At 46.6% G+C, this 16,655-nt stretch overlaps 1 protein-coding gene across 6 annotated transcripts in view; it reads left to right on the forward strand.

Moving 5' to 3' along the window:
• Nucleotides 1-13,290, forward strand: part of runx3 (RUNX family transcription factor 3) — a 45,398-nt gene extending 32,108 nt beyond the window's left edge. For 2 of the 6 annotated variants that reach the window (XM_031847010.1, XM_031847011.1), the window contains one exon: nt 12,541-13,290. In XM_031847010.1, coding sequence (XP_031702870.1) covers nt 12,541-13,031 — 491 coding nt within the window. In that variant the 3' untranslated portion in view covers nt 13,032-13,290. Of the gene's footprint in view, nt 1-1,860; nt 1,993-4,393; nt 4,403-7,858; nt 7,976-12,540 lie in introns of all 6 variants that reach the window. The other 4 variants (XM_031847012.1, XM_031847006.1, XM_031847008.1 and 1 more) reach the window with 4 other exon arrangements.
• Nucleotides 13,291-16,655: the final 3,365 nt, after the last annotated feature.

Here is a 16,655-nt window from a genome sequence, read left to right on the forward strand (position 1 = left end):
CACACACACACACACACACACACACACACACACACACACACACACACCGTCCTTTCCTTTGGCTTCCAACGTCCTTAATGCTCAGCAAAACAAACAACTGGAGAGCAGCAACAGCATTGCCGTCTCCACTCTGACATATTTCTTTCTCTCTCTGTCACACACTCACACTCACACACACACACACACACACACACACACACACACACACACACACATAAAGTACAAGGGATTTGTTGATCAGTGGGTGTGAATGAAATAAATAGTAGCATTCTGTGCTGCCCTTTGGCTTTGGACAGGAGGGGTTTTGTATTCAGTAACTGCCTGCTGTTCAGACATTGTGTCTGTGCATCAATGCGCGGCCGCGTACCCTTTTGTGCATCTGTGTGCGTGTGTATTGGGGGCTGTCAATTCCAGATATTTCTATACAGTTCGTAAAGAGAGGACGGAGGGGAGGCGGTGGGCACAAACAAATGGACAGAGCGGTAAACGAGAGGAAACTTTACCCATGGGTCAGCCTCCGAGGGAAGATATATTGCCCATGGGTCAGTGGAGAGAAAGGACGGGCAAAATCCATATTGGCCCGTCTGCATTGCCCCCTTTATATAGTGATAAAATATTCAAATCCAGCCATTACTTCACATTAGGCTACTCTGTAGAGATGCCAGGAAGAAAACCACAGAATGTATACATGGTTCACACACAGTTTTGGTGCATTGATAGTTACATTAAAATCTCTTCCTCCCATTAGAGGCATAGCCCTCATCCGGACTCACGTCTGACATTTAACGTGTGTTCACATGTACAGCACATGTGTGTGTGTGCGTGCGTGTGTGTGTGAACATGTGTATTTGTACATGTCTGCGTACGTGTGTGTACATAAAAGGCATGTACAGAGGTTTTTTTCTTCTTACCATCTCCCTGAACGGGACATCAAAGTGATAAGGGCACTAAGTGTGTTGGTTAGTTTTCCGTGGTCTGGATAAAAAGAGATGCAGCAGATATGCCTCACTTATTCTCACATCCTGCACACACACACACACACACACAGCTACAAAAGCTGTCTCTTTCTTTATCCGTTATGTTTAAGACTGATGACTATATGGTCTGGTAGCCTCGTCTGGGTGGTTCCTTCTGACTAAGTGCTGTGTCAGTCAGATCTGAATGTTTGTGTGGGTGTGAGAGCGAGAGAGGGATGGTTATTGGGGGCAAATCTACTCACTTCTTTCTTGGTTTTTTTTTTTAAAGGTGGCAAGATAAGATCACTAAGCTTCAGCAGTTCATAGAAGGGCCTAATGTCACAATTCGTAGTTCATTATTTCCTTGACTTCAGGTTCAGGGGAAACAGCCTTCTCTCGCACAAATTATTTTCAACCACTTACACTATTGTTATCTGCGGATGACGCGGCAGCAGGTGCAGTTTGAGTAACACTTAGAGTCTAGTCGATGTATGTCAAGGTCTGCTAACATTCTAATAATATTTTTGTGTTTGCAAGCTGAAAACATGGTGACAGTGTCTCTTCCCCTCCCTTATATAATTTCATCCTGTGCGAGTGTTTGTGAATTATACGGCGGAGGATATTGATGGAATGTCATGGTCCAAGTTGATTTTACACTGATTACAGTTTAGACACGCGAAGAGAAGTTTTTTTTTGCCAGAACATTAGAAACTGCCCGGCTTCGTCAAGAAATTTGGAAGAGGGAAAGGTTTTCCAATAGGACTCTTGTTATTGTTTTTGCTATTTTTGTACAAACGCTGGAAATATAAAGTGCCATCTTGTGCCATTTTCCTGGTTGTGTAGGTGGTAAATTGGCAAGTCCTTGATTTCTCTCTTACCCGTCCTCCTCATGTCGCTGTTTCAGGGCACAGAGTGAAGATAGAAGACCCCCAGAAGATGCAGTTCTCGGACAGGCTGTCAGAGATCGAGCGCTACCAGCGGTCTATGCGGATAGGCCCGGTGAACAATAATCCCCGCCCCATATGCACCACACAAGGTGAGGACCACTAATGCATACAACCACAACCAACCAACATCCCCCGCTGCACTGTAAAGTACGCGCACATTAACCGCCATTACTTAGAAGTAAATCACTCCTTCAATAAAACAAACATATTTGGTTTTATTTGGCCAGAGGGTAAGTAATCCATAACACCAATCTGTTAAACATCAACACAGTACAGTGTGTGGAGTTCACCCAGCAGTAAACTGAGCCAAGAGCGCTTCGTGTGTGTTTCCGCCACGCTGGGCTTTTGAGTTCTGCTCCACATATCTGGGGGCTGTTATGTGTGTTGGCCGTCCGAGGGGAAGCTCGTGTCAGTTTTGTCCCCGGATGCCCTGCGTTGGTGGGTCCGGGCCCCACAGCGTGCAGGGTTGAGTCTGTGGCCAGGTGGCATGGCGGGTGCTGCCAACCGAGCTTAGCCTCGGTGCTGGAGCTGGCCTCCGCACACCGCGCGCTACAGCCTTAGGAATTTAACAGCCGCCCGCTACCTTGGCAATCACGTCACTCTCAGACTGGTCGAATGTGTGGGGGTGGGGGAGGGGGGGGCTGAGACCCAGACTGAGATGGTGCGATGAAGGGCAGGGGGTTTGTTTTATGCGTGTGTGTGTGTGTGTGTGTGTGTAGAGAGCTGTGTGGGTGATGCTTGGAGTGAGGATGAGTGTTCACTCGCCGTCATATGTCAGAGCCTCTTTAACAGGATACAGACTAAACACACACACACACACACACACACACACACACACACACACACACACACTCTGTGCCATCCTCTCCTACCCACTCTCTAGTTCTCATGCTAGCTAATGAATCTCATTACCTTTGTATCAGCATGTTGCTGTGTACGGGGGGGCTTGTTTGGGAGCTCTGGGCGTGTGTGGGTGGACCTCTATCAGCGTGTGTCGCAGCCATTCACCAGTGTTTGGCCTTGTGCTCAGCTTAGCCAGCGCTGAGTCACCAGTATGACTGCTGACTGCCGAAAACAAAGGATATTTTGCCCCCCCCCCCCCTCATCCTTACTGACCGATGATATTGATTTCGTTCCCTCGCACTGCCTGTACCGAGGAGAGAACATCTCAGCCATTTTAGAAACCCCAATGACTACTTGTGCTGAAAATAAACACTGCGGCGCTTCAACACAATACAGCCACTGTGATGATAATTTTCTGATGGGTTTGAGTTTGGCGTGAGCTCTGTAGGTTGTCTGCCAATAAAAAGCCCCCTGCAGCTAGGCTTATACAGGGAGATTTAAGTTTCTGAGTGTTGACTTGAATGCGGGGGGGGGTTAGCTCCGATCGGCAGGGAGAGGTGTACAGACTTGGTCCAGACAGCAGACGAAGAGGAGCTCTTTGCTCTGCTCTCGTCTGCCTCACACGGGATTAGGCCAAGAATTAGAGCGTCACAGGCTTCAAAGGGCTGCAATGTTGCAACACACACACACACACACACACACACACACACACACACACACACACACACGTACAGTACATACACCATGAGCAGACACAACACTTTAACATAACATTAGAGCTGTCAGAGACGGTATAAGGCCTTGAGCTTGACGTTACAGCTGCCACTGACTGGAGTGACTGGAGGCCATCTACAAGGAGTGTGTGAGACAGACGAGGGGAAGGGCTGTAAAAACCACACACCTTAATCTGTGGCATTACCATCATGACGGCATACCGCAGGGCAGGAGCGGTAAAAAATAATTAAATAACAGAGCAGCAGGCCCTTCTCCCTCCCACCTCATCTATCCGCTGGAGCGTCTGAGCGGCGGGCTGGAAGCGTATATATATGTCGCTCCCGTATGCGTAGGAATCGCGAGCAGGCAACAACACCACAGCATTACAAGCGAAGCTCAAACATAAATAGACTTGTTGTAATAAATCCCGTTCAGAGACACAGGGAGGTGTTTACATATCAACAGCACACACATCTCTGCTTTTGGCAGCCCTGCCAGGCGCTGTTGTATTTTGCAGATACTTTAAATCCCGGGGCCTGTTTGTTTGGGAATTGCTGGGTGACAGATCGCCCATCAACATGTTATAATTACACGGATTCCCGCCTCGATGTTACAAAAGATGTTTTCCATTATCCGGGGGCTGGAAACTTGTATTTCTCCCCTTGAAGAAAGCTAAAAGAAAAAAAAGAATACAGTGTCATCTCCTCCTAAAGCCTCCTTGCTTCATATTGTTGTCTGAGCAATGAAATACTGTCTCAGTTTTCTTGTCAACATGACGCGTCTCCAGACATCTGCTCAATGCTACCCTGGATTCTTAAATCTCCATTGCACCATAGGCACATTGAAAACACACAAAAACACACACATACACAATAGTGTGCTAGTGTTGCAAGTTTCTCCGCTGGTGCCCCAGACAGACAGGGTAATTAAGAGCTCATTACAGTGCATGCAGTGACAGGAATCCTGCACGCTGGCAGACGCTGCATTCGCTGCTTGTTTTTGTTCTCCTGTGGCCACAGGTAAGCCTGCTAGACATGTGGAATGATTCTCAGCGAGGGGTGGAGGGAGTGTGTGTGTGTGTGTGTGGTTGACAATGCACGGTTCAACTAGTGCAGTAAAGCAAATCTGACACCGACAATCAAGTACTAAATTGTTATTCTGGTTTTCAAAACCTCAAGTGAGGTACATGTGTATACTATGTGTTTGTGGGTGGCAGTTTATTTTCTTCTTGCTCTCGTACAGAGTGGAGTTTGTCCTTTAACTTCTAACTGTGACATTGCGTTTATAATACACAGTTCTTTCCAAGCAAACCGATGGTAGAAAATTAGATTTTCTTCAAAGTGGAGAACGGATTCCAGTTTTACCTCGTTCCATTTTAAATGCAGACAAAACTCAACAAGCCCCTGGCACAGCCTCTAACAGACAGCCCAGACGAAGGCGGCTCCTTTAACTTAAATGTGTTTTAACGGTGAGGGGGGGGGGGATAAAGTATCAATTTAATCATCCAAAGAAAAAAAGAAAAAGTCCTGGCACTTTTGAGGTGGTATCATTTAACATGTTATTTGTTCCAACACCTGTGTGTTCCTCTCTGAAGACGAGTATCAGATACTAGCATAACGTTCCGCCATCAAGTCAAGTGCTCGATGCTTTGATGAGGGCCCAAATGTGTGTGTGTGTGTGTGCGCCGCTCTGTTTGAATGTGTGACCCATGTGGTGGTGTTATTAAAAAACGTCAGTAGTACCTTGCAGAAATAATTCATTTAATTTTTTTTTTAAAGTCCTATTCTAAAGAAGCAAAACTTTTTTATTTATGACACTTCCACAAATGTTAGTACCTCTGGCTTCCTCCTTGCTCCACTGGCACACATCTGCCGCAGCTGTGCTCTGGCCCTGTTGTCCAGTATGTTCAGGCCGCGGCCTCTGGACTGGACTTAACTTGAGAAAGTCCTGTTTGATGGAGGACCGGCCCAATGCAGCAGTGCCCCTCCCGCCTCGTCCGCAGCGACCACACTGTTTACACCACATAAACAAGCCGGCCGGCCCCCCCAGGTTCGAGGCGGCACTCTGCTACCGCCGCGGCCGAGAGGCACACACTAATTCACACATCCAGAATGACATGATCAGCCAATTAGAAGCAAGCGCGAGACAGGAAATTAGCACCGTCAGGTAGCTGTGGTGTGGACTTTAGAGTAGAGCCGTCACGCTAGTTGGGTTTCATGCTGATTTCTGCCAAACCCGAGCAGGAAGCTCGCCCTCTGAGGCCAATACAACCAAAAGGAGCAGGAATCTGGACCGGTCCTTTAGACACTCTGTTTTACTTCTGCACTCCACTATTTACATAATATGTCAATGGCTGCCGCGGAGTTTATTTGTTATGGTGCCTGAAAGCTTCACTTGTGGTTACTCTCTTTTTGTGACCCCGAGATGAATAATTCAAACTGAAAATGTTTTTGTTCTTCGACAAAAAAAAAATAAAATCTTTTGAAGCCGCCTCCTTAGTGAAAAAAAAGAAAGAAAAAGAGAAGTGAGAGCAAGTTGTTTTTTACCAGACTCAACCGTTTGTGTAAGTTATAATTTCACATCAGAGTCCGGCTGAGTTTTACATTTCAGCAATTACAGAAACTACATGTGTGCCATGAACAGTCTCTATTGAGTCTGTGGAGAGGGGAAGGGTGGGAGGACGACGAGCTCTCAAAGAGAACATAGGATTTTTCAGCCCCATGTGTTTGTTTTTGCTCACGTTATAAGTGAGGGCCCAAAAGACATATCAAATGTCCCACATAGCTGAGCCAAGGCCGTGTTCCTCCCCTCTCTAACACGCTCCCTTTCTCCCTCCTTCCCTTCGCTGGCGTCTTTCTTTCTGTCCTGCCTGCTCTCTCACATTCTCTCCCCGTTGCGACGCCTAAGGCCTAAGCGAAACAGGAAGCCAGCACAAGGACCGGCATTCACTGTGTCTCAATGACACGCTTCATTACGGCAGGCGCTTTACATGTCTCAGAGGCGTTGCTGGATCCGGAGTCACGAGGATGGACGCCATCTTGGCTCAAACGTCCTCTCAGCCAGGCCTTTCATCTACACATGCACTTCAAAAACCAGTGCATCTGTAAAGTGCAAAAAAAAAAAGAACTATGGCTGGCACCAACCCAAAGCTGCTTATTAGTGACGCAGTCGCCGCTTCTGCCCACGCGCCGCCCCCACCTCCTCGGCTCCGCCCAGGGGGGCCCTCTTATTAACAGGGGTAATCTGTGCCTCTGGTATTGACGTTGTCTGCTGGCCAATCAAAATATTTGAAGGCAGTGTTTATTTTCTTGAGCGAATCGCACCAGCTGCTTGCAAGCCTCTCTGAATAAGGCCATTTATGTGTAAGAATTTGCCATTGTGAGGTATAGTGCGGGACCTCTCGGTGACTGAGTGCTGATTTGGGTCTTTGCAGAGGAAGTGGAGGAGCTCCAGGGGAAGCACAGATCTTACACATGCCGAGCCCAGTGCGGCTATAGGTGAACAGCCCAGCGCTACACCCCCCCCCCTCCTCTGTGCTTCTGGCATCCTTCTCCACCTTAATTGCCACTACAGGAGGTTAGGAGTTTACTATATTGCGGTATCTCAACAGCAAACGGCATAGAGTCATAGCGATACCACATGGCTGCCTGCTGCGGTCGTTAAAAAGCAGAGCTCCACGGGTTAAAAATGGTTTCTATAATATGCAGGTTTTTGTCTTAAACATTGATATGCATTTGAGGAAAAAAAAGTTTGGAACAATCTGTAACAGTGTTCGGAGAGGCTTGCAGACTGAGACTGCCCCGCGTCCACAGAGCTCCGTGCTAGCAGTCGCGTAACAACTGCACCGTCTCAGACCCGAGAGCAAACAGCCCCCGTTTGTGTTCAGCCCTCCTGCGGTGTTGCCGTGGAGTGTGAAGCAGGGTCCCACGCGCTGGGCCAGCGGGTCCACGACCCTCCTTCGCTTCCTGACAGCTCAGCTGGACAGGCTAGCGAGTGTCCTGCGCTTCACAGGTCTCCGCTGGGCCCCTCCGGTGTCTCGCCTTGAAAGACCCAAAAATATCTCCCATGCACCCACCAGGCATGTTTTTCCAGGCCGGGTCTCACTTGGGTGAGAAAAAAAACCCCGCCCCTCCTCTTTCCCAGTCCTCGCTGCTCAGTCAGCAGAGGCCGACCTGTGACAGGAAGACACATCTCCAAACCGCCAGATGTCAAGACAGTTTTGACAAGTCTGTCATGGGGAGATGTTTTTGGACTGTGCTTGAGATTTCTATGGTGCAGGCAGTGACTTCCTCACCCTGTGCACTTATACAACCAGCACATTTTCTCTGAGTTCCACAAAAAAAAAAAAAAGATTTTGCATTCCTGCACAGACTCCACTGACTTATTCCTAATAAGCAGATCCTAGTGCTCACCTATTGTTCATATTGTCTGTTACACCAGCCCTGTGGCAGGAGCAAATGGATGCCCCCGCTCTGAAGACATGCAAGGTGGAAGAGGACCTGAGACCATGGCCAGGTGAGACACCGCAATGCCCTTCTTCCTGACTGTTTTACTATGCCACAGGCGTCTGTGTAACTATGCTTTTTGGCAACTCTTTCAAGCCTCTCTTTTACCTATTTCTTTGAGTAAAGCTCAGCTGTCCCAATTTGACTGCAAATCGAATGTGAATTGCATGTGTGCGAGTGTGTGTGTGTGTGTGTGTGTCGATGAGAAAGTTGTTTGGAAGGGTGCTTGTTAGCTGCCGAGACATAATCATCACGCGCGGCCCAATCAAAGAGCAGCGTCGAGGGGTGCGGTCACTAGCAAGCAATGGCCCTTAAATACCAAGTGCGCACAAACAGGCTCGAAAAATACAGAGGAGATAATTGAGGCTCTGTGGACTGCCAAAGTCTTCACACCTTTCAAAATGGTACACTTGAAGAATAAACTGAAGACTTCCAAAACTAATCTCTTCTAATTAGACATTCCGCCGGCCTTTCAAATTAAAACATACAATGCTTGAAGAGGACAAGCGGGAAAGACTGGCATAACACAGGGTGTGCCATTTGGTGTGACAACTTTCGAGTCTGTTTCGCCTGTAGGGCCCTACTACACCCAAGAACATTCCTAAAACGCCACCACCCTGCCTTCGTCTTCCTTCTCTCCCACTCCGTCTTTCTTTCATTTGTTTCTTGGCGATTTGGACCCTTGCTGCTGTCTAACAGCCCCCTCAGTCTGTCCCCTATCCTGGAAACCACCACGCCACACTAGACGTGCTGAGTCATCCGCTCACACTGCACTGAGGACACAGACACACACATACAGTAGAAAAGAATTTTTTTAAAAACTTTTGGATTCAGCTCAGTGAGCTTGTTCTCTTTTCTGCCGTTCAGCAAAAAAATAACATGACGCCTGAAGCAGAGTATTGAGACACAGGAATAACATATTTACATGTGTTACTGCTTGTGCGAGGCATTTTCTAGCGAGAGGTTCACTGCGGAGCAAAACGCTCATGATGGTGTGAAAAAATGTGATCGACCGCCATGGACAGTAAATAGTGGAGGCATTGCAGCCTAAAACTGGAAATGCCGGGACCTAAAGAAAACATGACGGAGATGTAAGAAAGTGTAATGAATGATGATGCTACTTGTATTCAAATGCCTTTATCCTTACAATAACAGTACACACAGTCCGGGGTCAGCAAAACACACATTGCGTCAGCGGCTTTACGAGGAAGTATCATATCTCTCATAGAACAGAATTTACTTAACAAACAAACATATTAATCATCACGCCGCCTTGTTTGACGACGCATTAGGAAAATCTCAGGTTTCTTTTTTGTAATCACAAACTTCCTTTACCCTTGCTTGTATTGCATGTCACAAGTCGGCGACATGCAAAATCCTCTGTGCTCACATGATGAGGTGCCGCACATGGATGAGGCTTTGGGGCTGTCGACCATGGTGCCACAGTACAGAGGTGATTATCATTTGCATTCGACATGATGCTCCAGCCCCAAAGCCTTGGTGCTTAAATAAACACCTGGAGATCATTTGTGTTCATTTGGGTCTCCTATTATTTGGCCCGCGCTGCAGCTCTACCTTTGCATCGAGTTGCCTCGTCACCATCACCCTGTTATCAACAATAATTGCTCATCCTCATGGCATGCAGCGTTCGAAACCACCCAAACCAGTTCGGAAAGAGGAGCTGCCGCGCTTCTTTGCCGATGATATGAGGAAAACAATCTCGGCGCGCAGTGTGCGTAGCCGGACGGGCTCACTCTCGTTTCCTCCCCCTCCACTTATTTGCCTGAGACACCATTCCCTCGGCGCTGGCCGTCACAGTTTGCATCAAGCCTGAGTAAACATTTCACAGGTGAGCGCCTGTATTTGCATCTCCCCATCGCCAAGTCCACCACATGCGGACACGCGTGCACACACAGACACACAAACACACATAACTCCGCGCACCATTACGTACACAGACATGACCGCCTCAAACTTGCCCTTATGTTAACAACCAAAATCAGTTTCTCCCCGTACGCAAATGAGGCAAACCTCCAGTCGTATCTGGGTTGCACGCTTGACTGTGGACTAGTGGACTTCTTGAGCTGAGCAGAAAGGAGGAGGACGACTCCACCCTTGGCGTTGCAGAATTAAAATAAGAGCGGGGCGCTGTGCTCGAGAGCTCGAGGAGGAAAAGGAGCACTGGAACACTATGTTCTCTATAAAAGCCCCAATTCCCAGCTACCCGCTACGTAGACTGGGAACATCACAGACAGCAGACTGTGCCAGCTAGCCCTCTGGGGTCCATCCCCTCTCCTGTCCCTGCAATTTAGTCAACACGTTTCAGATGAGCCTAATGGAGATCATGTGTGGTTTCGGGCCGCAGAGGTTACAGGCAGCTACTACCAGGCTCAGTTAGGAAGACCCCTCTCTGCCAAAGATACACCACCGTTACCACAGCCACAACAGCGAGGCCTGTACTTATACTGGGTGGGGGGAGGGTGGGGATGCAGTGAGGTATGCAACATGGTTAAAGGGAGAGAAAAAGCAGACGGCAAAAACTCTGCTTCTCAATTACAAAACAGTTTGTTCAGCCCTCGCCTCCAGAGGGAGCTACTGTGCTGGAGAGAGTTTTAAGGTGGTAGCAGGCTCCTCCTGGCGCAGAGCCAACTGCTTGTTTCTGTACAAGCCCATTAAGGTGTTGTGATAAGTGTCCAGTCCAGTTTCCCCTGACAGAACACAGTAGTCAATGCCCACCGCAGTTTAGCCGACACGTTTCCACTGGCTCGAATTAAATGGAGATGGTGAGCGGGGTGGGCCGCAGCAGCCAGAGCCATCAAAGTCCCTGCGCCACACGTCCGCCCTCCCCCAGCTTCACCCTGAAGCCTAAATTTAGCACAGACAGAGAGAGAGAGAGAGAGAGAGAGATGAAGGGACAGAGAGACAGAGAGAGAGAGAACGAGCAAGGGAGTCCGGTAGGAATTAGTGGGCCGACTCCACTTCACCCGAATCAACAGCAGCTGAAGGCTCGGATTTTCCTCGCGTGAAATCAGATACGGAGCCCGACTCCGGTGCCTGGTAGACTCTGGAAAAAGAAACAGCCCCCCCACCACCAAACTCCCTCATCCCAAAAATAAGAGGAAATTCAACGGCAGAAGTGTGCTGTTGCAAAAAAAAATAATAGCATGGGCCATGGAAATTGCAAAGGAACAGGTTTCAGCTGAAAATGGACCCAGTTCTCCAGACATAGGGAAAAGACATTTCAACGAGACTGTGGCACGCAAGTTTGGCATTCTCCCCCCTCAGGGCTATAGCGTGCAAGCGCTTGCATTTTTTTCACAAATACAAGCTCTCTTTTCTCTGCCATCCAAATCCACATTTTACACTTTGCAGTCATGTGGCCGCATTGGACCCATGAATGCTACACGCGGACAAACGAATGAGACCACGGACAGAGGTGTGTGTGTGTGTGTGTGTGTGTGGTTACAAGCAGCAGGTGTGTGCTGACATCAGGTATGAGGAACTCTGCCTCGTCATTGTACAACCAGGTCGAGGGCGTTTAAAGAACAAAAGTGTTTCGGCCTGGCCGTTGGCCAGCTCACCTTATCTTGAGTGTCACGAGTACGAAGACACGACATGTCTGACTTTTTCACACCACTGAGTGATTATAATAATGTAGAGCAATTAGTGGAAGTAGAAACATTGCAGAAACTGATACACTGTGAATGTTTTCATATAAGTGATAAGTTAAGGAACTAAGTTGGTGACAGCAAAGGCCCAACATTTTAGAGAAGCAAACTGCCAAGTCAAACCCTCGAGCAATTTCTCTTTTTCCCCCCTTTGTAAGCTCAGTAAATCAGTAAGTGTGCAGTGAAATTGAAGTACGAACAGCTGGGTTCACAGTGCTCTGTTACCTGTGAGATTACACTTAGCAGTTAACTCTGACAGGTCTTGGACTGTGATACCCATTAGCTTCGAGTATATTCACATAGAAACACACTCTCGGTTTTTGTTTTTTTTCCTCTTTGCATCTATTCCTTTGCTTTTTTCCCTTTTTCCATCTCCTCGTCTCCACGTCTCCACGACTGTCTTCGATTGTGACCGTCTGCCTCCAACTATGATTTATGAGATGACATCAGAGCAACAAGCCATCGGAGTTTATACAAAACACCCCACAGCCCCGACAATGCCTCTTTTCATTGCTGCGAGAGAGACAAAATAACGTGCGTTGCTCTCCTTTTGAAGGAGAGGTTGGAGGGACGTGGCGAGGGGGGCCGTTCATATCAGACTTGTGTACGGGGCTGTGGGATGATGTGCTGTCAGTGCTTGATGACTGTTATTAAGCAAAGAAATGTCTCAGTTCATTACTTTGAGCAAACATTTCCATGAACAGACGTATCGCAGGGAATCCGAGCTCGGACTTGGGGGTTTTGGAGTGATTTGCTGTTCTGGAGGGGGGGGCTTTAAAAAAAAAAAAATAATAGAAATTGAGATATCTCTGAGCCCCTTGTTTCATAATCACAGCAGCAGTTTTCATTCATGGCTGAATATCAGTTGACTCTTTCTAACCTTTTGTTTCCTTCTTTCTGCCAACAGGGTCTACAGACCTCTTCAACCAGAGGACCACCTTCCCGTCTCTGTCGCCGCTGACTGACCCCCGCTTCTCAGACCCCCGCTTCTCAGACCCCCGCATAAACTACCCGGGGGCCTTCCCCTACTCCACCAACACCTCCAGCACCGGCATCAGCGGCCTCAGCATGTCAGCCTCCTCTAGATACTATCTGCCGCCACCCTACGCAAACAACCAAAGCCAGAACTTCCAGTCCAACTCCTACCTGTATTACGGCACGGGCTCCGGATCCTACCAGTTCTCCATGGTGGCGCCGGGGAACACCGGGGGAGAGCGCTCCCCCACCCGCCTGCTGTCCTGCTCGGGGGCCGCGGGCGCCGGAGGGACCAACAGCCTGATGAACCCGGGCCTGAACAACCACAGCGAGGGCGTGGAGGCCGACGGCAGCCACAGCAACTCCCCCACTGCCATGAGCGCCTCGGGCCGCTTGGATGAGTCCGTCTGGAGGCCTTACTGACTGACAGACGGCTAGACAATCAGAGGGTGCAGGAGAGGTGAGGGAGGAAATGTAAAAGAGGATGATGAACAAAAAAACATGAACACTGAAAGCCCAAAAAAAAAGAAGCAAAAAAAAAAATATAGAAATGCTGCATGTTTGTCTTTTATTTCTTCGGCACTCGCTTTAAAGACTTTTACCAAATCTCTCCAGACTTCCATGTATTTTGTACATTTTGAGTAAACTCCTGCACTGTGCTAAAACATGTACTCTTAAAAAAAAAAGAAGAAAAAGGACAATAAAAGCCATAGAAGTTGAGAAGATGTTCAGCTGAAACTGTAAATAGACGTGAGGGTAAAACCAGAGAAGCCATAGTAACAGTTCAGGATCATTTGTCTGAAGTAAACTGGTACAAGACAAAACGAACAAAAGACAATGGCGGTATGATCAGGAACAGCTGATGATGAACTGGAAAACCACAGCAGACATTCATCCCACGGACTGTTCAGACTGATCCAACTCACTTGGTCGGAAGGAGAAGAGCGGTCCGATGTTTACTCCCCCCCCCGCCCGAGTGGCTCAGACATCCTTTGCGAGGCATGGCTGCACTGCTGTAGCAATTGGCCCCTTTTAAGCTTTAATTTCTGTAAGAGTTGAATATCGTGTCACTTGGGAAAACATCCAGGGCTGTTTCATGTGCTCCCTTTATTATCCAAACGGACACATTAGCCTTCGGTGCTGCGGTGTGCAGTGGATGTTTTCAACACAATAGCCGCATGAGAAGAGTCATTTTGATCTGTCAGGACTCACATGTTTAAGAAATGAATTCTCCTCTGCTGTGTTATCGGTGCATCGAGTTTCAACAGGACAATGGCTGATATTTTGAGGAATGTAAAAGACTAACACAGAGGGGTATTAATTATCTTTTTTTTTCTGCAGGAATATTTCAGTCCTGTTGTTGTCTACTCTTTTACTTTTTCCCTTACATTTCTTATCCAAGCCCTTTTCTGAAAAAAAGTTATAGTCTGGTATTTTTTAACTGGATTGACACGGTTTACTTTTGATATTTATTTGAGCCAAATTGTGAGGAAATATGCGTATATACCCAAAATCCTTAAGCATTTCTCTCTACCTTTCCTTTTTATATATATATATATATAGATATATATATATATATATATATATATATAAATATGTACACATACATACATGCATACATACGCCTTATTTTGTTAAGTATAAATTTGGAATTTGTGTAATATATTGCTACTAAATTATAAAAAAAAAACTTTAATGTAATTATTTTGTCTTCCAATGTAGCTTTGATGCACTAAAAACCTTTATTCATTATGAACCACGCCCAACAGATTCTGTTAGTGAGATGGTGTATCTAGAGCCGAAATCCTTTAAACAGTTTCCTAATTGCCTTCCTGCGCTAAATAAGCCATTCGCTTAATTTTTGCACTATGTTTGAATTTTCATTTTATTTGGTTATATATTTACAAATATCTGAAACTCTGCCTAACTATAATAATCCTTCACTTGATCTACCGAACACACTTTAAGTGTCCTTTGAACAAATCCATCGCCAAGTAATTAATGATGTCACGATTAGACACACACACACACACACACACACACATATTCCGGCACCACAGGTGTGTGTGTGTGTGTGTGTGTGCACATTCCCCCTGTCCGGAGGGCCTTTCCCCTGCAGTTACACATGTGATCCTTCTATCCCTGGAGGAGGACGAGTGTGAGGATGAAGGGATAGGAGGAGGAGGGGGGGGGGGTCAGAGTGGTATCTTCTTACCAGCACCAAGGGCAGTTATGCAAAAAGAAAAAGAAAAAAACTTCCCTTGTTGTGCACAGGTCCCTTTGTTCTGTAAAATCAGTGAGCGCTTTGAGGCCTTTATGGCCCTGATTCTCTCTTTTCTGGTCTAATTTACTGATCAGCGGTGCCAGGGGCTCATGCCTCTGCCAATAATTCACACGCCTGCACAGATCTGCTGGGTACGAGCTGTGTGAAGGCATTTACAGCAGCTATCAGGTGTCTCATATCTACTAGAAAGCGCTTCTACACGGGGGGGAAGGGGTGTAGTGTCTGTCCATGACTGGGAGAGATTTATTTGCTACGAAAGTGAGATTCAATTTCAAAGTGAATAGTGATCTAAAAAGGCTTGTATTTGCAGCTCAGGTATAAAAAAAAAAAAAGTTATGCAAGGTGTTTTGTAGATCTCACATGAAGACTTTCTGCCTTATTCCTCTTTCTTTTTAAACAATCGGTAACAATGTCTTCGTATCTCCCTTTAGAGGAACAGCATGTTTCCCTGCTCTCTCCTCTGGAGTCTTTATACAGAAGAGGACCTTTCTTTATTACGGGCAACAATCATGCAGCTAGAGAAACCACATGTTTACTTGGTAATACTTGTGTGGTTCCTTAAAAAGAAAAAAACCAAAGATCTTCACAACTGCCTGTAATACTGTCAGGATGATGGGAAAGAGGTTTGGCATCTTGATTGATCTCCGATATCATTCTTTATGCAAAACTAGGACGCCAAAAATGTACGAGTGATTTGTATTTCATTGCTGTTGGATTAAAAGAGCACAATGTTACGTTTTCCTCAATGGTTTTCTTTTCACTAGATGCCCCTTTTCCTTTACATATACCATCATGTTCATTCATCTTGCTCCTTTCATTTCCCTTTAAGCTCAAAGCATGTACATCTGAAACTGATATGTTAATTTAAGAATCTCATCTATGTATGTATTGGCATCGTTTATGCTTCCATATTGAGTGCTTGTAAAGTTTGCGGATAATGTAGTTTTTAATCATTTTAATTAAAAAACATGTGTCTCACTTTGGTCTCCACAGCTGCTGTTTATTTAATAAAAGTGACTACAGGAGAAAGTTATCATAACACATTTGTCTTTCAGCTCTAAAATGGTGCCCTCTTGAGAAAAACCACACCCACATTAGATTTAGGTTGAGCATTTATGACCCCATCCTTCAACATTACTCGCTTTACTATAAAAACGACGGCGTACCACGACAGTTTTTTAATTTTGAAACTCGATGCTCAACAGTCTGGATTGGGAGGTCGTTTATGGTTTAACGGGGTGGAAGTGTTGAGAGTGAAAACATTAAACATGGAGGCACAGGGTATAATTCATCTCCAGAATCCCAGACACCATCACATCATCAGCTGACAAACGAGCAAGGAAAAAAAAATAAAAACACGCCATAAACATCCGTGGGACCCGATTTCATGCCAGCACATTCTGACCCAACAAATTCTGCTCTTCCAACTTCTTATTTAGCCTCATACAGCACATACCATACGCGCCACTGCCTCCATCTCGTAACGCTGGCGGTTCATTGGCAGCTCGTTCCCAATAAGCCCCCCCCCCCCCCCCCTTAATAATTATCCTCTTCTCTCCCATTAGCCAGCCCCTTGCTGGCAATTACCCACACTTCTCAGGGGTTTGAAAATGTCTCGTCTGTCAACGTGGTGGTACCCAGAACGTAAATAAAGCACAGTTCAGGAATCCAACACTGGCCTGGCAGCCTCCGTGTTAGCGCACGTCGGCGAGTTGTCACTCGTTTGAAACAATACAGGAGAAGTTTGGAATGTTTTTTTTTTT

Source organism: Anarrhichthys ocellatus, unplaced genomic scaffold (assembly GCF_004355925.1).
Source record: "Anarrhichthys ocellatus isolate YVR2014 unplaced genomic scaffold, GSC_Weel_1.0 scaffold7, whole genome shotgun sequence".
Classification (NCBI taxonomy): domain Eukaryota; kingdom Metazoa; phylum Chordata; class Actinopteri; order Perciformes; family Anarhichadidae; genus Anarrhichthys; species Anarrhichthys ocellatus.